This window comes from Otolemur garnettii, unplaced genomic scaffold, assembly GCF_000181295.1.
Source record: "Otolemur garnettii isolate 467f Iridium unplaced genomic scaffold, OtoGar3 scaffold00083, whole genome shotgun sequence".
Classification (NCBI taxonomy): Eukaryota; Metazoa; Chordata; class Mammalia; order Primates; family Galagidae; genus Otolemur; species Otolemur garnettii.
The window spans coordinates 6,494,627-6,520,126 of NW_003852478.1; the positions used below are offsets into that span (position 1 = coordinate 6,494,627).

The 25,500-nt window shown below is 39.2% G+C and overlaps 1 protein-coding gene and 1 pseudogene across 1 annotated transcript in view; one reads left to right on the forward strand and one right to left on the reverse strand.

Annotated features, from left to right (window-relative positions):
- Nucleotides 1-25,500, reverse strand: part of SCFD2 (sec1 family domain containing 2) — a gene marked incomplete at its 3' end in the record, with an annotated part of 196,129 nt that overhangs the window by 96,528 nt on the left and 74,101 nt on the right. Inside the window, exon 4 of the mRNA XM_012808075.2 lies at nt 6,696-6,871. Coding sequence (XP_012663529.2) covers nt 6,696-6,871 — 176 coding nt within the window. The remainder of the gene's footprint in view (nt 1-6,695; nt 6,872-25,500) is intronic.
- Nucleotides 7,338-25,500, forward strand: part of LOC105887420 — a 21,830-nt pseudogene continuing 3,667 nt past the window's right edge.

Below are 25,500 nucleotides of genomic sequence, written 5' to 3' on the forward strand. Positions count from 1 at the left end.
TATTCAAGACATTAGGAGACAGGTTTCAGTGTCAGAGAAGGGAGTTACAGCTATGGAAACAGAAAAAACTAGAATGAACCTTGTGGCATTAGAATAGAATTGTGATATTAATATTAACTCATGTTTTTTAATAGAGATAGATTACCTGTGAGGGGGAGACAAAAACAAAAATAAAAAATAGTGATAGAGATATAAATATATATGAATATATATATACACACAGTATAGACACACATATATGGAATAACTGGCAAATCCACAGTCACTGTGAGGAATTTTTAAACACCTCTGGCAGAAGGTAAGTCAGGAGAGTAAGAATAAAGGAAATTATAGTTTTGAATCATTCAATTATTAATGATTATATTGTTACAATTAAACATATAAATACCATGATAAACCAATAGGTCCAGATGCCTTTTCAGGCATATTTTACTTTTAATTCAGTTCTTAAATCATTAATTCCAAAGAACACAAAAATGAAACCCACTCTAACAGATGGAAAAACTTCTATAACATTTTCTCAAAACTAGACCATGGTAGCACAATAAAGAAAAAAATATCAATAGATGTTAATTTTTAGACTGGGGACTGAAGATCCCTTTCCTCTTGGCAGGGAAAACATTCCCAGGAAAAGGGGAAAATAAAAAAGTAAGCTAAGTGAACCAGAACAGAGGAAAGTCAGCTAGTTTACCTTTAAACCAGCCACTGGTAAATTTCTTATCTGAGAAGGTTTCTGGTTTTTCCTAGAAGCCTGGCCTGTTGGAAATACAGCTTAGTAATACTCCTGCTGGGTCTGTAAGCACTGAAGGAATAATGGCCACAGAGGAAGCTGTGTGCAAGGCCTAGCAAGAAACATTAACTAGGCCATCTCCTGCCTAATCAACAGCCAAAGCAAATAACCATTGTGGAAATCTGCATTTGGCTAGGGCAGAGATCAAGGGAACAGCTGAAGCCCTGAAATATGGGTAGGGGACTTATATCTCTTATCACAGAGGAAGACCCTCTGTGACGGGGAGAGGAAAATTCCTCTTTCCCACCCATCCTTCAGAGAAGTTTGACGCCAGTGGTGTTTTACTCCACAGTGAACTAGTGGGATTAACACCCCCCTAGGAATCTGTGTGTGTGACCACAGACAGGAGGCTGCTGCCCCCACACAAGGCTCAGGTTCCGGATTTCTCAAGACTGCTCAGACCCTTAAAGTTAATGATTATAGAAACAATAGGAGCTGATATCCTCGCTCAGAGAAACTACTGGCATCTTTGTTCCCTTCCTCAACTTACCCTATGGGCTAATGAGCAAATGGCTTTCAATAAAAGCTGAGAGGAACAAACACTCAGGACCACTGCCAGGACCCCACAAATGGGCGGTGGTCCCTGTGCGCCCACCCTTGAAAATTTTCTGTGTGTCTTATCTCTTTGTCTCTTGTCATCATTTCGAACTTTACTTTTCCCCAGTGAATCACTGCCAGATCCACAGGTCTTAATGGACCCTGCCCACGGCAGGGGGGGTGGGGGGGACCTGACTCTACAGCATAAATGCAAATAGCTTAAAGAAATATTAGTAAACAAAATCCAGCAATGGTTGTGTGTACGTGTGACTATGTTTAGGTGTAAGTGTGGGAAAGACCCAGTGGAACTTACCCAAGGAATGAAATGATGATTATTTAAGTTTTTAAAAATTATAAATACAATTCACCACAAATAACATACTAAGAGAGAAGAATTACGTAGTCATTTTAAAACTTCAATACCAGCATTAAATAAAAGTCAACACTAATGTGTCATTAAAAAAAAACCTCAGCAAACTACTGTTGGGACAGTAGCCTGATTAAAAACAAAACAAAACCTCAGGCTCGGCGCCTATAGCTCAACCGGCTAAGGCGCCAGCCACGTACACCTAAGGTGGCGGGTTCGAATCCCCAGCCGGGACCCGCCAAAACAACAATGACGGCTGCAACCAAAAAATAGCCGGGCGTTGTGGCGGGCGCCTGTGGTCCCAGCTACTTGGGAGGCAGAGACAGGAGACTCGCTTGAGCCCAGGAGTTGGAGGTTGCTGTGAGCAGTGAAGCCATGGCACTCTACCCAGGGGGACAGCTTGAGGCTCCGTCTCAAAAAAAAAAACAAAAAAAAAAAAAAAACCTCAGCAAATATTATTTAGTAATAAAACTCTGGAACATTTCCTTTAATGTAAGGAATAAGGTGAAGACGCTTGCTAGCACGGCTGCTTTTGAATAGTGGCCTAGTAAGCCTGGTCAGCGCACTTGGTAGAAAGGTAGAAACAAAGCTGACACTACTCACAGATGACACTACTGCCCACGGAGAAGATCCAAGAGAATCAATAACAGCAAGAAATAACAAAGTAAATATTAATACAAATGTAAGGTGTTGAGCAGCTGATCACTATTCGAAAGTCAAGATATTCCCATGGGCAAACAAAAAACAAGTAGGAAGGTGGATTTAAAAAATTTAATTCACAATGGCACTAAAATCTTTAAAATACCCCTGGATAAATATAATAAATCTGTTTTATAAAGAAAAGCATAAAATAGACACGTGGATTTAAAAATATTATAACGGACGATTACTGCAACAGACTAACAGCTGAGATATAAAGCCACTTTTATATGGGATATTTGTATGTCACAAATCCATGGGAAAAGGATGAATATATTTTGGCTCCAAAGAACAGAAAATTAACTAAAAGGGCTTAAACAAGGAGAGGTGTTATATTCTGGCAAAACAAGATATTTTGAGATTATATTCAAAGGCATTATTAAGGATTCAGGATTCTGTATTCTTTTGGAAGTCAGTGAGCTCCCCTTATTATCACAAAATGCTTAAAGTATCACAAACATACATCAAGAGGCAGAAAAAGGAGCTTATTTCTTCACTATATATCTTTTCTTTTTCTATCAAGCAAAGAAACCCTTCCCCAGAGGCACCTCTAGCAAATTCCCCTTCACCTTTTTTAGCTAGAAAGCTATTACTAGGCGTGGAATTGAGAATACCAGGATAACTTAAGATGAATCAGGATTTGCCTGTACCATGTAGGGAAAAAAGTAGACACCACAACAAAGCTGATGTTCTGCCATCATGAAAAGGAGGAAATGATTATTAAGATAAACTCTCTACAGAGTAATGGAATATGCAATAAATGGCTTAGGGGGGAAATAGGCCAGCCATATGGAAGAAAGGAAGATTGTGATCCTAATAATGCCAAAGACAAAAATAAATTCCAATTGGGTTAAAGATTCAAATGTCAGAAATAAAAGGTAGACCGGGCACTCTGGGAGGCCAAGGCAGGTGCATAAACTATGAGGGATATACTAGGGGGTCTTCCTCATAAAGCTTTTTCCCAGGCCAATATCTTCAAGTGTTTTCCCCACACTCTCTTCTAGAATTTTTATTGTTTCGTGTCTTAAATTTGAATCTATGATCCAATGAGAATCAATTTTTGTCAATGGTGAGAGGTGTGGGCCCAGTTTCAGCCTTCTGCATGTGGATAACCAGTTCTCCCAGCACCATCTGTTCAATAAGGATTCTTTTCCCCATTGCATGTTTTTATTTAAAAAAAAAAAAAAAACTATAAAGGATAATACTGATTAACTAGGCTACATCAAAATTTTAAATGTTTATACAACATACAGGCATCAAAGTCAAAAAGCAAACCACAAGCTGCAAGAAGTATTTGCAGGATACAACTTTTTAAAATTCGAATGTCAAGAATACACAAAGAGTGTTTTGCTGTTACCAAACAGATAGAAGCTGGTCAAAGTGTAAGAATGAACAGTTTGCAGAAAGGGAAAACTGAATAGCCCTTAACTACAATATGAGATGCTTGGCCTCATAAGTCATTAGAAAATTACACATTTATATACAGAGATGCCAATGTCCCAGTATAAAAAAATGTTTAAGTCTGGTAATACTGAATACTGAACACTATCCTGAAAAATAAACGGTCAACTAGCTCAACTCTTTTGTTAATATCTATTAAACTCAGTAGAAAGGACAGAAAGGACAGAAAGGACAGAAAGGACAACTAGCTCAACTCTTTTGTTAATGTCTATTAAACTCAGTAATATGCATGGTTGATGACCTAACATCTCCAAGGGATTCACCCTGGAGAAACTCTTTCACGTTTGTATCAGAAGACAAGTTCTAGGCTATTCACCACAGAATTCTTTCTAATTTCATAAACACACATGCCTCACGCACACACACACGCACGCACGTGCACAAATGGAACGGCCTCAGTTAACTTCAGCAGAGATTGCATAAATAAAGTTACATTCATGGCAGGATTTAAAGGGATGAACTGAATCTACATACATAATTTTGGATTATCTTACAAATGGAATGTGGAGAGGAAAAAGCAAGTTTTTTTTAGCAATATTGATGGTATGATATCACTTACTAAAAGATTAATGTGAATAAGTGGTCTTATTGAATCTAAGGGGGAAGTACATAGATATTTGTAATTTGATAGAAGTTTATATTTTAAGTGGTATAAAGCTTTAAACTTTCAAAAAATGTATAGTTTTTAAAAATGCTTTATAACACATACTTCATAATTTTTTAAAAAATACATTTTTAAGAAAATTTTCCTGTGAAAATATTTCATCATTATCAAAAGTTCCTACAAATCACTGGATAAACACTGTAAATGGAGTTCACCTCCTTTCTTGTTTTCTTTTTTCTTTAATATTACACACCACATTTTATTCAATTCCACATGACAAAAATAGTAACCTAGACTAAGATATCCATTTCAAGCTGTAGATGTGTCAAGCCACAAAATTTAGTAATAAAAAATATTGGATCTAGGTAGTAATTCCCAGCTGGTTCAGGGAGGTCCCAAGCCTTATGTGGTGTTTTCATATAAAAACAGCATCTCTCTTCACCATGCGGAGAGGGATGACACAGCCCAGAGCACAGGGAGGGTCAGCCCCACTGCATGGCCATCGGCCATCTTATTCACAGCACTTTGCATTTTCTTAGTTACATATACGGGCCAAGCATGGTGGCTCACACCTATAATCCTAGCACTCTGGGAAGCCAAGATGGGCAGATTGCTTGAGCTCAGAAGTTGGCGACCAGCCTGAGCCAGAGCAAGACCATGTCTCTGGAAAGTAGCTGGGTGTTGTGATGGGAGCCTATAGTTCCGGCTACTTGGGAGGCTGAGGCAAGAGGATCTCTTGAGCTCAAGAGTTTGAGGTTGCCATGGCACTCTACCAAGGGTAACAAAGTAAAACACTGTCTCAAAAAAAAAAAAAAAGTTCTCTATACATCCTTTTGGGATAAGAGAAAACACTACAAGGTCTCAAATACCAAGAAAAAAATGCACACTAAAAAGCACACGGAGAGATACAAACATTTGACTGCTGAAACACAGCACCATTAAGACACCTCCGCGTTCCTTTCCCAGTGCTTGAAACCCCCCACTCACTCATCCTGAGAGAAGAACACAGGCAAGTCACACCCCATCACCGTGGAAAATAGAGTTGCAGAGTTGGATGTTGATTTCCAAGAGAAATGAACAGCTAATGCAGTCTTGGAAACTCTTTTGTTAAATAACATGCTGCTGGCAGAAATAGCCCATCCTCTTACAATGATGTCTGTGGTTGTGTTAGAAATACATTGTTCTATTTTTCTGTCTCCACTGAGAGGACTTCATTGTCTGATTCCTCCTTTGGGGACATACGCTCCTCACACTGCTAACCCAGCTGCCCACAGTGTCTCCCAGACGATCTTGCTGGGGAAAGGGCATAGTCTGTGGGAAGTGTCAGACTCCAGCAGGCCTGCAATGCAGCAAAGGAGGTAGGCCACGCAACACTGTGCCCAGGGTCTGAGTCGGACACCAGCTCCTGGCCGCTCTCCCCACGGGGGACGATTCAGACCCAGCCACTGGCTTAAGATTGTACTTTGGATAATCAGAGGACATTGTGCTTAGCTTTCATCTGAGAAGATAATAAATCAGGAACTCGGAAAATTTCAAAGCTATGACTGATTAGACTGCCAGACACTTGCTATCTCTGTGATTTATCCTACCAAGTGGCCAGAGCCACAGGAAGTCCAAATCCTGTCTGTGGTGTGTAAGAAAAGAGACAACGGCTTACAGGGAAATTACACCTGTGCAGGGCACTTCCACTTAGCTCCTAGTCTGGGGTGATGCCACGGTCTTAAGATTAATTCATCCAAGTTTCCTTAGGGGTAGTCACGATTTTTTTTTCTTTTAATAAACATCGTTTTAAGGCATATACCATATGTTGTTTTAGAATTACATAGAAGCAATAATGTTTCACAGGGAAAATAGCAAGATCAAACAAAGATACAACACATATCAAACAAAGAAAGACAATAGCAAGATCAAACAAAGATACAACACATATCAAACAATAGCATAAAATTGTAAAGAGGTTTTCAAAGATTAATGAAATACTCAAAAAATACATTTAATACTGAGTGAAAAGCCCAAGATGTCACTGACAAAAAAACAAACAAACAAAAAAAAAAAAAACTTTAAAAACAAGCATGGAAAAGTTTCTACCTCAATTTGAACTTGGGTGCACTGAGAGCCTACTCTGCAGGGCACCTGGCAACAATAAGACTTATCACTAAAGCTATAATAAATACCGACGTCTTTCCCTAGAAGGCAAAACTTTATTAATATCTCACAAAGCTTCCATAGTAACATACCTGGAGAAGGAGCCTTTCAAAGGCCAGAAAGTTGTCCCACTTGGCGTTCTGCGGGTGTTTCAAAGTTTGAGCTGTGGCCAGCCCAAGCTGTAGGAGCCCACAATGATTCATTAGTGCTTTCGGGTTGTTCTTGAAGAGCTGAATATAGGATGTGAGCTGCCCTGGCGTGACTCTCCCTGGAAAAACATAATAATTTATCAGTGTACCCCCTTCTGGGAGTAGTAAAAATAACGAGAAGGATGTCATTAATAATGCCAAGGTCTCATATTTGCAGGGAACTTTACAGCTGTCTGCAAGCTTGACAAGTTGTGATCTTTACAACATAGCAACAACACCAAAAATGATACTAATCCTGCATTTTGCATGTAAGGAAAGGGATGTTAAGGGATCTGGCCGGGACATGTTGCTGGTAGAATTCATTTTATTGTTATACAGTACCCTGTGAATAAGTTTTCAAATAAAGTTACACAAATGAACATTTGTTAACTCAACTTGAAGTACCTCTCAGTGGCATTTAATGTATCAATCTAAGAGGTAAAAAGGTAATATTTCTAATTATATGCAAATGTGCAAAAAATAAGAGAAGAAATCTGGTATGAGTATAGTTAAAACTTTATCACTGATATCAGTGGGTTCTTGATAATGTTCATGAGGATAGAAGATGTCTGTTACGCAGAACAAAAAGGTCTGGAGAAGGAGGATTCAGAAGACGAGGTAACAGAAGAAAGGGTTTGGTGTGGGTAACACATGCATTGGCTACAATGGTCCTACATTGAGAGCAAGAGAGTTGAAAAGAACAAACAACCCCATTAACCAATTGGCAAGAGACATGGACAGAGTCTTTTCCCAGGAGGACAGATGAGCATCATCCCTACTCATCAGAGAAATGCAGATTTGAGGTATCCCCTAATCCCAGTGAAAATAGTGCACATCACAAAGTCCCAAAGTTGCAGGTGAGGGCGGGTGAGGGGAGAGGAGAACACTTATACACTGCTGGTAGGACTGCAAACTAATACAGCCTTTTTGGAAAGAAGTATGGAGAATCCAAAAAGACCGAAAAGTAGACCTTTCATTTGATCTTACAATCCCATTACTAGGTCTCTACCCAGAAGGTGTGTGCTGCATCTCCCCGAGGTGCTGAGAGCTGGCGTCCTAACCAGTGCTGGACAGCAGATTACATCTAATAAGCAGTTTTTATTAAAGATCATAATATACAAAAAATTCAGTCCTTGCCACAAGAAACTTAAAAGCCTGCAACACAGTTCTTTTTCTGTCTTTTCATTACATTATTGAACAGGTTAAGAATATTGAAGTTCCTTCTCACCAGTTTATCAGAGTAAACATCTAAAGAAAAACAACATCATGGGCAGTGCCTGTGGCTCAAGGAGTAGGGTGCTGGCCCCATATACCGGAGTTGGCTGGTTTAAACCCGGCCCTGGCCAAAAAAAAAAAACAAAAAAAAACTGCAGAACATCAGTAAGGATGAGGAAGGGGAGTCCTACTAGTTTCTTTGGTCCTTTGGTAAAGCACGGGTTCATTTCCAGTTTTCAAAGCTAGCAATATGATTGCACAACTTCTAATAAAAAAAAAGCTCATTAACACTTTTTCTTTGGTTTATTAATTTTACATATAGTAAAATTCACCCTTTTGTAGTGTAACAATTCTATGAATCTTGATTTTACCACTGTCACAATCAAGATACAGAACATTATTCAGTCATTCCAAAAAAGTGCCCCTCTGTGTAGTTAATTCTTTTTCCCCAATCCCAGCCCTTGGTGAACACTTACCTGGAATTTTTTAAAATTTCAGATTAACATGAGGGTATGAACGATTAAGTTACATTATTTGGGTTTGTTAGTTCAAGTCCAAGTTGTGGTTGAGTCCTTCATTCAGAGGGTGTGGCTTATGCCCCTCCCCGGAGCCCACTAGGTGAGAGCTTACCATAGTTCAAGTCCAAGTTGTGGTTGAGTCCTTCATTCAGAGGGTGTGGCTTATGCCCCTCCCACCAAGCCCCTTCATCCCTCGCTCCCCACCACTTGAATGTGTGTTTTTCCCTCATGTGGGTGTGTAGTTGTTTACCTGCTTATTTGCTCATCTGATTTCTGTTTCATAGTTTTGCTTTTCTAGACTATCATGTGAGTGGAATCACATAGAACGTCCCCATTCGAGTCTGGCTTCCCTCACTTTCACATAATGTATTTGAGACTCATCCATGTTGCTGCTTATATTATGAGTAGTTTAATTTCTTTTCTCTTTGAGTAATATTTCATTGTGTGGAAGCACAATAGTTTATTTAGCTATTTATTTAACCATTCACCAGTAAATGAGCTTTTGGGTTGTTTTCAATTTTTAGAAGTTAGAATAAAGTCTTCACAATTGTCTGTATAAAGGTTTTATGCGTGTATGTGTGTGTGGACATACATTTTCATTTTTCTTAGGTAAATTTCCAGGTGTGAGTTGCTGGATCATATGCTAAGTGTACATTTAATTGTATAAGAAAGTGACAAGCTGCCTTCCAAATTGGGCTGTCCCGCCCATGCATACTGGAGGTCTAAATCCTTGCTAATATCCAGCCCACACATACGGGAGTTTCAGTTGGCCTCATCCCCACTGATATTGATTTTGTCATACAGGAGTTTTAGTTGGCCTATATCCTCTCTGATACTTGATTTTGTCAGCTATTTTTACAGCATCTCCTTGTGGTTAATTTTCATTTTTCTAATGACATTGAACATATTTTCATGTGCTTATGTGCCACCCTATATCTTTTTTTGATGCCCGTTCAACTCTTGTTTTTAAAAGTAGGTTGTCTTGTTTTCTTATTCTTCAGTTGTGTGTGTTTTTGTTGTTGTTTTGTTTTGTTTTTTGGGACAGAGTCCCACGCTGTTGACCTGGGTGGAGTGATGTGGCCATCATAGCTCACAGCAACCGCAAATTCTTGGGCTCAAATCATTCTTTTGCCTCAGCCTCCTGAATAACTGGGACTACAGGCGCCTGACACTAGGCCTAGTTTTTCTATTTTTAGTAGAGATGGGGAGGAGGGGGTCTCACTCTAGCTCAGACTAGTCTCCAACTCCTGAGCTCAAACAATCTACCTGCCTCTGCCTCCCAGAGTGCTAAGATTACAGGCATGAGCCACCTTGCCCCACCCTTACAATTCAGTTCTGAGTGTCCTTAACTTTTATTAATTTGTTACTTCAACATGTATTTCTGGTGACAGGCAGTGTTTTTGCTTCTAGGATTAAATCCATGAAGATATCCCCACAGAAATCCTTGTCTTTGTGGCCAAAAAATAAGACAAATGACAACTCAATGATCTCCTAATTAATTCAGCCTAGTACTTGTCATCGTCTCTTAAAGAGGGGACCTTTTGTACAAATGATTAATATTTTTATGGAATGATATCTTCGGACACCAATTACATTAATTGGGAAAACAAATTTGCACATGAAATGGCTTCAGATCCTAAGCTTGCCCTGGACTCCATTTATTTATATAAACACTATGCTGTAGATGATGCATTGTGTTTCCTGAACACAGAATTTAGTCTATCAAGAGACATTCATTTACCAATCGTATACAATTATGTAATCACGACGGTGGCAAGTATTGCCAAGAAAAACTGCCTTGAGAATGTGAAAGTCTCTCTATACTGAAAGGTGGACCTGAAAGGTAGTGAAAGGCGAGGAGACAAACCTCCAGAGGCAGAGAATGGTTCAAGCCAAGACTTTATCTAGATTTCAAGGGCGGAGCTCAAAATAGCATCAGCGCACCACCTGGCTGAGAGACTTGCTTTTACAGGGCTTTAGCACAGGAGCAAAAAGGTGCTGAGAGATATATTGGTCCACGTCAATTCAAATTAGGCATTAAAATTCAACTAATCATCTCACAACACCCCTCTGAGCCTGTCACACCTCCTGTAGTGCCAGGAAGTTGGCAAGGCATTCAGACCACCAGAGAAAACCCCAGGAGCTTAAGGTAGCTGTGACGTGCCCTTTATTCAGCTGTGGCCTCCAGCAAGCAAGCATGAGGACATTCACCTTAATCCAGCTCCTGGCAGGCAGGTGAGCCGGCATAAGCTTTCTCTGCATAAGAAGTCAGCAGAGGAAAGCCTCAGAGCCTTATATAGCTATATAGCGGTCAAAAAAACAGAGGCCTTGAATCAAGCCCTTAACAGGTGATCATGGTTAACTTAAAACAGTCTGCACCTCCTGGCTGTCAGGCAAGAAAGCCTAATTGACTGATCTTCCCCACGCCCCCTTTTATGTAAATATAGTATTGAAACCTGACCAATGGGGTGGTTTGGGGGAGTGTGTCCCTGGGGGAGGGGCTCCCAAACCTCACATATTTGATATAAAAAAACCCACCTTGGGGCAGGACCTGTGGCTCAGAAGGGTAGGTGCCAGCCCCATATGCCAGAGGTGCCAGGTTCTAAACCCAGCCCTGACCAAAAAAATAAATAAAGGCCTACCTTCCCAATCCCATCTCCTCAACTGAGAGGAGGAATAAGCAGACAAAAATACATACAATTTATGTGAAATATAAACTATGTCTGAGACTGCAGGAAATGCAAATCACTAGAAAAAGTCATCAGAGAAACTATTTAGATTTCTGTTATAACTACATGTATCCTAAAGAAAAGTCTCTGTTTAAAAAACAGTCCATTTTCTTATCCAGTTAGCATTTCTTAGCTGAGAGTCAGGCTCGGTCGCCATGTTTCTGGAATGCCACCTTCCTGCCTTGGGCATATGAGCTGAAGGAATGAATGAGTCTATTTCCTAACAGGAAGACAACAGAACCTCCACTGTGAATTTAGCAAGTATTCACCTTTGCTGCTCGATTCTGCTCTGCTTGGTAGATCCTTTTACACATTCATGCCACTAACCCTTCATTAGATAGAAGTCAAGAAAGCAGATTTTTTTCCCCTAAAAATCCATAATATGCTAACTGGGATTTAAGTTAAGGTGTATTTCACACAGACGCTTTCATATATAGGCGGGTGACACTTTCACAATTTTATTTTTAATCATAACCTTACAGAAAACCAACGGATATCAACTAATTGACTAGCAGAAATGCTATAGTGAGACTAAGGGTTCTTGGTTCGTATCAACTAAAATAGCAAGGAACGAGAACCAGGTGTTCAACACGTAATGGACAGAATGTTTATTCTTACCTCACATTACAAAAATAAACAAACAATGGCAGGCAGAAATACATGGTGATTTTAAAATGTCAACCCAGAAAGCTTTGTGCCATATAAAAACAAAAGTCATTTAATAGCAGGACTACATAAATATATAGCAACTTTCTGAAAAGTTTGACATCTGACAAGAGTTTTCAAGTAAAAGAAGCTATTAGGCTTTTTTTATTTCAGTTTTAAGGAAAAGAAACAGGCTTCTGACTTCAATTTAGCTAAGAAGAAAACACGACATTTAACCAACCATCAATTCTATACACTTTTTAAAATGCTTATTAAAATATAATTAACTCTTGAGTAAAAGGTTACAGAATTGGAAGATTTAACATTATATAGCTTAATATTCTCTGTGATCCTTACAATATTGAATTCAGGGGCCCTATGAAGCCTAGTCTTCCAATTACTACACACACTTGACAAATCATGGCTTTCTCAATCTGTTTTGTGGCCTGGTAAAGCACATTTAAAATATCTGCGTGTATATAATTCTTTACTGGCATTCTTAAAGAATGACAGATTTAATTGAATTGCAAAACTGTGTAGTGGGAAAGAGCAAGCATTATTGGAAATTCTGTCTAAAATAAAATATTTAGCTATTAAATTAAAAAAAAAACTCTTCTCAATATAAGAAATAATCATACCATCATTGCATGGTTTTTATTCATTCTACTCCCCAAATATGAATGAACACTCGGTGTGTGGAATTGGAGTAAACAGACAAATGTTTTAAGACTTGCATTCTTAGAAATCAAATGTCAGCATTTCATTTTGGTCCTTTTCAATCTTTTTCTAATATAAGGCAAAGTATATTGGAATATTGAAATATAATACATTATAATACAAATCTGCTTTATTACTTTATACACAACCGGAAAACAGGAATATTGTTCAGTATTACACAAAAGTCATGATTGTTTATTTGCGATTTGATTTTTTTCCCCATTACGTTAAGATTTTGTATCACCAAGTAACTAACTCAAAGCACAAGGCACGGCTGACCGCTGCAGACCACAGAGGAGCTGAGTGCTACATGAAGAGCCCATTCATCCCGACTCTCCCCCTCGGCTCTGCAGCCGGGACCCTGTTTGGAAGTGCTTCCTGTTTGACTCACGCTGGTGGCCAGAGCGTTCTGCCTTCGCCTTCCTAACTAAACAACCTCAACTCCTCCACACCCCCTGCCAGGGAGCTACTGTAAACTCTTCTGCTCACATACAGTCCTATAAGCACTGCATCATTCATTTATAAGACTTAGGCATGTCTTCATAACTGTGCTGGTATTTTTATCAGGATTCTTGCTGTTTTTGTTAGTACTCTGATGACAAGGTGGCACTGAGTTTTGAATACGCTTCTGCTACTACCGTGAGCCCTGATAGAATGGGATTTTGCAAAGCACAAGTTTTTCAGGAATACATATATAGTATAACAAAAATACCCATACTGATACACAGACAAAAGAGGCAACTTTGAATGTTAAAGCTCCAGAATCTCATGTACAAAGGATGGCTTAGGAGTTTTGTAAATAATGCGCAAACAGCGCAAGAGCATGCGCTTACCCGCCATCCTGGGAAAATGCCCCGGAAGGGCGGAAAGCAACGAGAAGGAGCGGGAGCGCAGACAGACAGCGCGCAAGGCGACGTCCTGCCGCTGTCCCTGTGCTGAGCAGACTTACTAAGCCCCTTGTCCTTCCCTTTACTTCGTCGTTGCCCCTTTCCTCTTTTAAATCACCTGTACTTTTATTTTTACCCTATCAAGATTGATAGCGTTTATATTACTCCGTAACTGTGACTATTATGTGCTTTTTCTATCCTTTGATTCTAAAAGTTCAAAATTAATCACTAGTACTTAACCTATATAACTATGTATTCCATTTTCTTGCACTCTGAGGATACTGTAATCGTGTCTAATTTAGAGGGTTTTTATCCCTTCTACTTCCTTCTTGATAAGCCCATGCAGTTTGAATTTGTTTTTCTTCACACTTGGGAAAGCCTCACATTCTTTCTCTGCTAATTTCCCATCCTCTCCTTTCTCTCTTTCTCCCTCTCTCTCTCTCTGAAACTTCTAATAGCTCTTGGGTCTTATGAATTGGTTCTGAATATCTTTTTTCTTTTATCTGTTCAATGTCCTCTTCCTTGTTCTCATGTTCTAGGAGATTTTCTTGAATTATCTTTAAATTTTTGGCTATTTTAGTTTTACAATACCTTTACCTTCGTTGCTATATTACTCACATATCATAAAATCTACCCTTAAAGTATACAATACAGCGAGTTTTGGCTATTCACAGTAATGCAATCATCAGTACTAAATGATTTTAGAAAATTTTACTACCCCCAAAAGAAACCCCATGCACAAATAAAAAAGATTGTGTCTATCTTTGTACATACTAGAATATAACCTGAACAAAATTTCCAGCTGGGAGACATAACTCTCCTTAGACCAAGAAATGAAGGAACAACAGTAACAAGAACCTTCAAGTAATGATGACAATAATTGAACTGTGTCCTTTTTAAATAGAAAGAGTAAAAGTATTATGTGTTGGGTTTTTGTAAAGATAATGAAGTAAAAATTCCCAGTAGGTAAAAGAGGAATGGAAAATTACTAATTGAGGAACAAAACAAACAAAAATCAACTCCTGTCCCCTAAAAGGCTTTGCCTAGAATATAGGAAAGACCTCACAGCAGAGAGAGCCACCTGCCCAGAAGAGGCTGAGCAACTCCAGGCTCAGGAGGTGGAAAGTGGGTAGTGTACAACTATTACATACCCATGATAATTTAAAATTAAAAGCTTTTTTAAAAAAAAGAAATGAGGAGCATAATGTACATATATGGTAAAGAACACAAATTTTAAGTATACAGTTCAAATAACTTTTACAAATGTTATCTACCCACACAATCGCCTACCAGATTACAGTGTACCATCCAATACTTGAGAAAATTCCTTCACACACTTATCACCAAAAAGTAAATAATTACCTTTATCTCTATCTCAATGGATCATTTTATCTAGTTTTTAACTTCACATAAATGAAATTCTATGTATGTACTTTTTTGTGCCTGGCTTCTTTTATTCACCATTATCCAAATCTCAATTTTTTTCCTTTTGTTGTTACTGAGTTCTAGTGCTCTTCATAACCAGTCCAGTCTCTATCCATGATACTGATGACACACATTCAGGCTTTACAGTTTGGGGCATCTTACATACTAATGCTATAAACCAGGTGTCTTCAAACTATGGTCCACAGGACACATGCAGCCCACCTAGGACATTTATCTGGCCTGCCGGGTGTTTTTCCCACCACTACCTGTCCTGCTTAGCATCCAACTCATCCTGGGGCCCTCAGTCCGGCCCTCCAGTGGTCTGAGGGACAGTGAACTGGCCCCCTGTTTAAAAAGTTTGAGGACCCCTGCTCTAAAAATTCTAATACTTGTCTTTTGGTGGATATAATCCCTCATTTCTACTGGATATATACCCAGGGTGGATGACATTTAGTTTTAGTGGATGCTATTGAACAGTTTTCCAAGATTTTACCAATATCCTCACACACTTTAAATTTTGCTTTAATTTAACTTAACATCATATTTAAAGTATACTTGAAGCATTTAAAATTAAGCATACATATGATTGCATTTCCTTTGTGGTGTTTTGTGTTGCGTAACCAAAACTATAATAAGAATGACAGAAAAAAAGATCACAACAGAAATCACATTGCATATTATCAGTATGATTCATTTGAGTTCTCTGTAGAGCCTCCTTATCAATCTTTTGTTCACTTCATAATATCAAAATACCTTTTCCATTCATTCTGATTGCTTTGCTTGTTGTCTTCTTAGCTGTACAGAAGCTATTCAGTTTAATTAAGTCCCAAGTGTTTATTTTTGCTGCAGTTGCAGTTGCCACTGAAGTCTTCTTCATAAAGTGTTTCCCTAGGCTGATATGTTCAAGTGTTTTCCCCACATTTTCTTCAAGGATTTTCATTGTTTCATGCCTGAGATTTAAATCTTTTATCATCTTGGATCAATTTTTGTAAGTTGTGAGAGGTGTGGGTCCAGTATCAGTCTTTTGCATGTGGTTCTCCAGTTCTCCCAGCACCATTTACTGAATAGGGATTCTTTCCCCCAGTGTATGTTCTTGTTTAATTTATCAAAGATCAGGTGGCTATAAGATGCTACTAGCTTCATCTCATGGTTTTTAATTAGGTTTGAAGTGGCTATGTCTCTATTTTTGTACCAATACCATGCTGTTTTGATCACTATGGGCTTGTAGTATAACCTAAAGTCTGGTGGGTTGATGCCCCCAGCTTTGTTTTTATTACTAAGAATTACCTTGGCTATACAGGGTTTCTTCTGGTTCCATACAAAATGAAGAATTATTTTTTCCAAATCTTGAAAGTATGATTTTGGAATTTTAATGAGGATTACATTGAATCTGTAGATTGCTTTGGGTTAGACATTTTGACAGTGTTGATTCTTCCTAGTCATTAGCATGGTATGGTCTTCCATTTGTTAATATCTTCTGCTATTTCTTTTCTTAGGGTTTTGTACTTTTCTTTATAGAGGTCCTTTACCTTTTTTGTTAGATATTTTCCTAGGTATTTCATTTTCTTTGAAGCTAATGTGAAGGGAATTGAGTCCTTGATTAACTTCGCATTTTTAGCTATTATTGGCATGTACAAAGGCTACTGATTTGTAAACATTCATTTTATATCATGCTGTATTTTTTTTATTACTTTCAGGAGTCTTGTGGTTGAGACTTTGGGGTTCTCTAAGTATAATATCATATCATCAGCAAAGAGAGAGAGTTTGACCTCCTCTGCCCCCATTTGGATGCCCTTTATTTCCTTCTCTTTCCTGATGGTATTGGCTGGAAATTCCAGCACTATGTTGAATAATAGCGGTGATAGGGGACAACCTTGGACAACCTTGTCTGGTTCCAAATCTTAGTGGAAAAGCTTTGAGTTTTACTATTAGCTGTGGGTTTGTTTTAGATGGCTTCAATCAGTTTAAGAAATATGCCACCTATGCCTAAATTCTTCAATGTTCTAATTAGAAAAGAAGGAGAGGAGGGCAAGGGGAGGGGAAACGGGTGGAGGGAGGGTAATTGGTGGGACCTCACCTACTGTGCATATTGCAAGGGTACATGTCAAATATATTAAGAGTATAAATGTCTAAACACAAGAATTAAATAAGTGAGATGAATGATATGTTAACCAGTTTGATGTAAACATTTCAAATCGTATATAAAATTAGCACATTGTACTCCATAAATGCAGTATTGTACACAGTTATGATCTAATAAAAAGTAAATAAATATTCTCTCATTAAAAAAAAGAAAAATATGATGAATTTTACTAAATGCTTTTTTCTGCATCTATTGAGAGGATCATACAGTCTTTGTTTTTGCTTCTATTGATATGGTGAATTATGTTTATGAACTTGCATATGTTAAATCAGCCTTGTATCCCTGGCATGGAACCTATTTGATCATGATGTATGACTTTTTTAATGAGAAACTGTAATCTGTTGGCTGGGATTTTATTGAGAATTTTTGCATCTGTATTCATTAGTGAGATTGGTTTGAAGTTCTCTTTTTCAGTTGGGTCTTTACCTGGTTTTGGAATCAGGTTGATGTTTGCTTCATAGAACATGTTTGGGAAGATTCTTTCCTTCTCAATTTTTTGGAATAGTCTTACAGTATAGATATAAGCTCTGTTTTGAAGGTTTTATAGAATTCTGGTGTGAAGCCTTCTGGACTAGGGCATTTTTTTGTTGGGAGTTTTTTTAATTCTTTCTTCAGTCTCAGTTCTTGAAATCAGTCTGCTCAAGAGATCTGTTTTTTGTTGATTAAGTCTAGGGAGAGGTTGTGATTCCAGGTATTGATCCATCTCCTCCACATTGTCAAATTTCTGGGCATAAGTATTCAGAGATGATCTCTTGTATCTCTGTGGCATCTGTTGTTATTTCCCCTTTATTGTTTTTGATTGAAGTTACTGGAGATATTACTTTTTTGTTTCTAGTTAGTCTGGCCAAAGGTTTATCTATTTTATTTATTTTTTCAAAGAACCAACTTTTTGTTTCATTGATTTTCTGAATGATTTTTTTTTGCTTTCAATTTCATTAATCTCTGATTTAATTTTGGTTATTTATTTTCTTCTGCTGCATTTAGGATTAGATTATTATTCTTTTTCCAATTCTATAAGATGGTTTGTAAGATTGTTGATGTGGTCTCTTTCAGATATTTCAAATGTAGGTATCTAATGCAATAAATTTTCCTCTCAGGACTGCTTTTGCTGTATCCCACAGGTTTTGGTAACTTGTGTCTTCATGGTTGTTATGTTGGAGGAATTTAAATATTTCCTCTTTTATCTCTTCCTGAACTCACCTATCATTCAGCATGAGGTAGTTTAATTTCCATGCCTTTGTGTGGGTCTGAACATGTTTGTTGGAGTTGATTTCCACCTTCATTGCTTTATGGTCTGAGAAGATACAAGGTATAATTTTTATTCCTTTAATTTTGCCAAGAATTGATTTATATCCTAGAATGGGATCTATTTTGGAGTAGGTGCCATAGGCTCACGAGAAAAATATATATACTTTTGCTTTGGGGTGGTATGTTCTGCATATGTCTATTAATTCCATTTGTTCTAAGGTCACATCTAAGTCTTTTTTATCTTTATTTAGTTTCTATTTAGAGGATCTGTCCAGTTTTGTTAGAGGGGTGTTAAAGTCCCGAGGTATTATGGTGTTATAGGCTAACATATTGCTCAGACCCCTTAAGGTCTGTTTCATAAGTCTGGGAGCTTTTAAGTTAGGTGCATAAATATTTAAGATTGAAATGTCTTCTTGTATGGTTCCTTTGAACAGTATGAAGAGCCCATCTTTGTCTTTCTTGCTTTGAATCCACTCATATCTGAGAATAAGATTTTAACCCCTCCTTTCTTCTGATTCCCATTTGCTTGAAATGCTATTTTCCATCTCTTGACCTTGACTCTTGATTTGTCCAAGGCTAAGTGTGTCTCTTATAGACAGCATATGGATGGCTTGTGTTATTTTATCCAATCAGCCAGCCTATGCCTCTTTAATGGGGAATTCAATCCATTGACATTAATTGAGATAACTGATAAGTGTGGTAGAATTTTATTAATCTTGTTATGAGAAGATCTGTTGTGTACTTTTATCCTTTACACTATTGTAGGAACTATGTTGGCTTTAAGGTACTTGGTGTTTGCTTTGGTGGTGATCCATTGTGGTGTTCAGTGTTGAAAACTGATCTAAGTATTTCCTGAAGAGCTAGTCTTTTTTGGTGAATTTCTCCAGTGCTTGTATATCTGCAAAAGTTTGATTTCTCCATCAATTTTGAAGCTTAGTTTAGCAGGATACAGACTCTAGGCTGAAGAGTGTTGAAGGTGGATGACCATGCTCTTCTGGCTTGAAAAGTTTGAGTTGAGAAGTCTGCTGTTATCTGAATGGCTCTGCCCTTGTAGGTCAGTTGGCACTTGCTCCTAGCTGCTTGAAGAATTTTCTCCTTTGTCTTAACTTTTGACAGGTTCATTACAACGTGTCTTGGAAACATTCTGTTAGGGTTGAGATGACTCATGGTTCGATGTCCATATGAAAGTAGTGCATAAGGATCTATAGTAAAATTTGGGAAGTTTTCATTTATGGTAGTCTCCAGTAGAGCTTCCATACCTTTGGGACCATCTTCTTTCCCTCCAGGGATTCCTATTATTTGTAAGTTTGACCACTTCATGAAGTCTTGTAGTTCTCTAAGTGCCTGTTCTGTTTTCTCTCTCTTTTGTTCCAACTCTGTAACTCCCTGGGTCAACTTGAAAACTTCATCCTCTAGCTCTGATGTTCTTTCTTCTCCATGGTCTAATCTATTTTTGATACTTTCTACTGCATCTTTATATTCCCTGATTGTCTCCTTCATTTCCTTAAGCTCTGTCATAGTCTTTCTATATTCTACATATCTCTCATTTGACTTTTGGGTCTGTCTTTCCATTTTCTCATCCAATCTCTTTATTGTCTTAATCACTCATATTTTAAATTCCTTTCTGCCAAATCCATTAATTCTTTATAGGAGGAGTCTTCTGTAAAAACTGCCTTGTGATCCCTTGGGAGAGTTGCTCCATTTTGGTTTTTCATGGTGCCTGAATTTTTCTTTTGGTTCCTTCTCATGTGTGCTTTCTTCTGGTTCACCTCCTTGTGTTCCTTTTTCCTCCTTACTTCCTCCTGTGCTTCAAGTTATCCTGTCTCATAATTTAGGTGATGAAAAGGTGTCTTAGCATAGGGCCGAAAGGTGAAGAAGGGTTCGAGTGAGCAGGAATAAACAAGAGGAAAGGAAAAAGGAAAGGAAAGCATAAGAAAAAAGAAAAAGAGAACAAAAAGTGGGGAAAGGGCAATAACACACACACAAAAATTGAACAGGAGAGAAGGAGGACAGAACGGAAGAATGAGAGTGATAGAAGAAATGGTATTATTCAGGATGATGCTAAGGCCACACCTATAGCTCAGGGATTTTGAGGAGCTGTGCTAGGTTGGTTCCTCTAAATTAGGCACTCCTTACCAGCCTGAACAGAGCCAGACTCTTCCTCTGCTAAAGAGAGAAAGAGAAGGAAAATTGAGTAAAAATGAAAAACAAATAGAAAAGTTCTGCAGCATGATCTGGCTAATACTTTCTTCCTGGGGCCAATGGAAGAAAGTTCTCTTGGCCTTCTTGAGCCAGACTACTGCTGTGGTCTACCTGCTAGAACACAGTTGTGTCACACCAGCCCTCAGCAAGGAAAGAGAGAGAGAAAAGGAAAAAAATAAATAATGTTGAAATAAGAATTAAGGAAATTAAAAATATCATTGAATCAAATGATAGGAGAGGAAGTATAGAGGAATAAAGGAAAAAAGAAGAAAGACAATAAACAGACAAAGAAAAAAGGGGGGGATATCTTAGCGGATGCAGAAGCACATTATGTGGGAAAGATGAGAAAAGAAGAGTCTCTATCCACAGAGAGAATGCAGAGGAGTGAAATAGGAAGAGAGAATAGATGAATTTAAAATTCTGTAACCAAAAATTACAGGGTCTCTTGCTCTTATTGAATGTAAAAATGGAAGGCAGGAAAAGAACCAACCAAACAACTTAGCAAAAAACAAAACACATTAAAACAAAATTTAAAAAGCTCAAATAGCCTGTTGTAAGTTACCTCAGTAACAAATAGAGGAAGGAAAGAAAAAAATTAACAATAGCTACAAGAAATAAAAAAGAAAAACCCAAAAAAGTCATATCAAGACCTGCCCTCATGACCTTCTGGCAACCTTTGACAATGGCCACCCCGTCTGTGGGAACCTTCCCTGACACTGAACCAAGGCAGAACCACTCCAGACAGCACTCCAATCAGGCCACCAGACACCACTCTGGAGAGCACACTCCTTCCATCTTTCCACTCAATGCCTAGATTCCCCCAAGAATCAAACACTGCAAAAGACTTCTTCAGGGACCTCTGTGGAGGGGCTGGCTGCCACCGTCACCACTGCAGCCAGAGCAGGCTCACAGAAACTTGCCTGGGGTATTAGGTCTCCACAGCTCAGGCTCGCACACTGAATCCAGGAGTTCACCACCTTGCGACTCACCCCAAGCCACAACTCCACACAAATTCTCCACTCCAGGTATGACCCAGCCCTTACCAGTTGTTCCAGGAAAGCACCACTAAATGTCTTTCCCATCCACCATCATGCTCTGTCCCCAATAAATAATTTTTGAATTGACAAATGAACAAAGAAAAAAAATTTTAGAAGAAAAGATACTAATTTCTTTTTTAAAAAGAAAGGAAAGAATTTTTTTAAAGTTACTTTAAAGAAGAGGATGATGGGGAAGTAGAAGACTGTGCGTTCACTTTTTATTTTGCATACATTGTCATTTGAATTTTCTAGATGCCTATGCTTGTATCACTTTTTAAATATTATCTTGGTTCTGAAACAAAATAATACCTGTCTCATGTAGAATGAATAGATGTGTATTCTTCTCTGGGAAATCTGACTTTGTTATTATCACTGATTTATATAATTGGTAAAGCATTATCTTTCAACAGATAAAGAAAAAGAAGAGTAATAATAACTGACAACTGCCACTTCCCACCTCAACTGAGGCTGAATGGCAAAGAAATAAGATTAATATGTGTATTTCAGTCAGACATGAGAAAAAAATATTCTGAATATGATGACTGTTAGACATTAAAACAAGTTATAAAAGGCGGAAAAGGAAAGAAATTATAAATCTTCTCCCACAGGGATTTGGAGGGAAATATATACACCATCTGTATAGTGAAACTTGGATAAAGCCCAGCTGGGAATTGATGTCCATTTTTATAACACCATAAATACTGAAGGTTTGGGGGGATACCTTTTAAATAGTGTATGTTTCTTATTACACAATTTTTTTTTTTTTTAGCTCCACAGCACCACAAAGGTAAAACTAGAAACTAATGTGAAAAGAATATTTTGATTATATAAATCAACTCAATCAATGAGTTTAAAATTCAGAATCCTGCTATAAGATCTATTTTGAGGCTGGTATGGAATAAAGTTTAACTTTTGCAAGAGAGGGAGTCACAAATAGAAAATAAACAGTTCTCCCTGAAGTTACACAAAAGGGTGAAATATAAAACCACCAGAAACATTTATGGTTTAGCTTTCTTTGGAGATGCAGGCTTCCTAGGGCTAAATTAAACAGTGCCTCAATGTTTATAAATTTAGCAGCAAGCACAGAAGGGAATAGATAGATTATCCCTGCTGTCTAGGGGCAGATTACCAGGCTGCCAGAGAAGGAGGATTTCCTTGGTGTGTCTACCCTCACATGGAAAGAAACTTCTGCTCTTAAGAGAACTTCTAAATAATGAAACCCCCACCCTGAAGCTGTGGCCTTTCTCCCCATCCCACTGTCTCAGGTTTTTAAACTCCCTGCCCATACTTTCCTGATAAGGGTATTTTACAGTGAAAACATACAAGAAGATTAACAAAATGGCTCACTAGATGTATCTAATTCTCCCTACAAAAAAGGACCAAAACAATGAATAAATTTCAACCAGTGTGACTACAGTTGAGCACTGGAGCACAGAACAGCAAGAGAAAGTGGGGACCACGTGGAGCACAAAAACTCAGAACATGGTCGGATAGAGAAACACTTCACCTCCCCCCTACCAAACTCCCAGAATCAGCTCCAAACCAGGGAGGACTTCTCCCTGTGAGGAAAGGGAAGTAGGGGGGCCTGGCAGCCCCCATCCCTCCTGTGGATATCCACAGTCTTTGCTATGGGAGGCCCTGGGCCCAGCTGAAGGAGCTCCCAGAGTTCACACAGCTGCATTACTCCAGAGAGCGGGGACACAGTGCCTCTCACCACCCCATAGCCCATGCTGCTACTGCACTTCGTCATCTTGAAACCAGAGCCTCTGCTAGAGTTCCTGCCACTCTGGGGAAAAGGAGCCACCACATCCCTTCGTTCCCAAGGTGAGCCTTCATTGCACAGTGTTTGCACACACTGTGGTCTGCCATTCAGCAGCTGAGCTGCTGGTGCTGTCAAGCCCCTGGAATCAGCTCAGGGGAATTCACTTTCCCCCATTCCAATGCTGCTGTGCTCCATCCCCAGCTCCTCAGAGCCTGGGCCCAGTGGAACAGCTGCACCTCTGGCACCTAAAACCTAGTGCCCTGCTACCTAGAAATCTGAGCCAGTGGAGCTGCCATGCCTAGTGGCACCTGACTTGGTGCAGTTTCTAGCCCATCGTGGAAGCCCCAGTCCAACACATTGTACATTCCAGCCCCCAGGAACACAGACCTACGGTTCTGCAGAGCAGCAATGGCCCCTGGCACCCCAGCCTCTGAGAACCTAGAGCCTGGGTCCAGAAGAGCAGCACCACCACTGGCATCTCAGCACCTCACCTCCTGGGGACCCAGAGCCCCAACAAAGCAGTGCAGACCCATATCCCTAAGTGCCCGAGCCAAAGCAGGAAACCAGTGCTGTGGCCCAGCAGAGCAACTGTGCCCCCAAGCACCTCAGATAAAGTGGTACACAGCCTCTGGGAAAACAGAACCTCACCTGACTGTTCCACTCCATCCTCAAGGCCAGTCTTAGCGCCCTGCATCCCTGGGTTGGGACTAGACCATTGGAATCTAAGCTTTTGAGGCAGTCTCTCTGGGAGTGGCACTGGTCCCTACCCCTAGAGGACAAGGCCACAGCTATGCCCAACCATTTCTGGGTCCTTGGGGCTACTGCTCTGGCCTCACAGAGCCTGGATCACTACTGTGTACCACCACCCCAGAGTTTAGAATCATTAAATGTGGAACCCAAGTGGTTACTATGCCCTAATTGCTCCAGGATTAAAATTGCAGCTATGGCCTGCTCCCTAGGACCTGGGCCTCAAGAGCATCCCTTCTTTCCTGGCAACATGCCAGTGCTGTGCCCTCACCCCAGCATCAGAGTCACAGCTACAGATGTGTCCCCTGGGCCTGAGATACCAAGGAGTGCCTCAGATTCATAGTTCCTGGCTTTATGGGACAGCTGCCTCTACTCACGGTTCAGGGAAAGAACCTGTGCCCACATTATGGTTCAGCAACACATTGACCCAGGGTCCCAGCTCCACAACCACTCCAAGCACCTGTCACCTGGAACACAGTGACTCTATGACTGTGAACCACATCAGAGCCAACATCTAGAGCCTCTCAGCTAAGTCTCCCCACTGTGGGGAAAGGCAGAAAAGGAGAACACTGACACCAAGATCCCTAGCTTACCCTGCCATTACTACTGCCAAAAAACTGCAGCCTATGCTACCAAGGCATTTGTATTAGTCATAGCTCACACTGATCACAGCTGAAGAAGCTGCGTGAACCATATTGTCCATAGGAACCAAAGCCTATGAACTCTTCCCAACCAAATCTCTAAGGGTTATCTACACAGAAGAGTCTTTCCCTACAAAAGCCATTCTATAAATTGAGAAGAGGTGACTGTTCTAACAGATGTGCATATATAAACACAGGGCGCAAGAAACATAAAAAAAAAAAAAGCAAGGAAAAAAGACATTACCAAAAGGAACACAACAATTTTCCAGAAACTGACCCTAAAGAAATAAAAATATATTAAATGTCTGAAAGGAAATTCAAAATAACAATCTTAAGGATATTCAGCCAGAGAGTACAAATGGACAATTTTTTAAAATTTATGCTTCTTTGTTCTGTGATCTTTGTAGAGAAGTATGAACAGACATTTCAATAAAACAAGAAAATAATTTGTGATCTGAATTAGAAATTCAACAAAGAAATACAATTCTTACAAAAGAATCAAATGGAAATATTAGAGCTGAAGTATTCAATGAATTAAATACAAAACCCAAATGAAAGCTTCAACAGTAGATTAGAATAAGCAGAAGAAAGAATCTGTGAACTTCAAGACAGGTCTTTTGAAATAACATAGTCAAAAATAAAGGTGGTAGGCTCGGTGCCTGTGGCTCAAGTGGCTAAGGTGCCAGCCACATACACCTAAGGTGGCGGGTTTGAATCCAGCCCGAGCCCACCAAACAACAATGATGGCTGCAACCTAAAAAAAAAAAACAAAAAGCCGGGCGTTGTGTCAGGC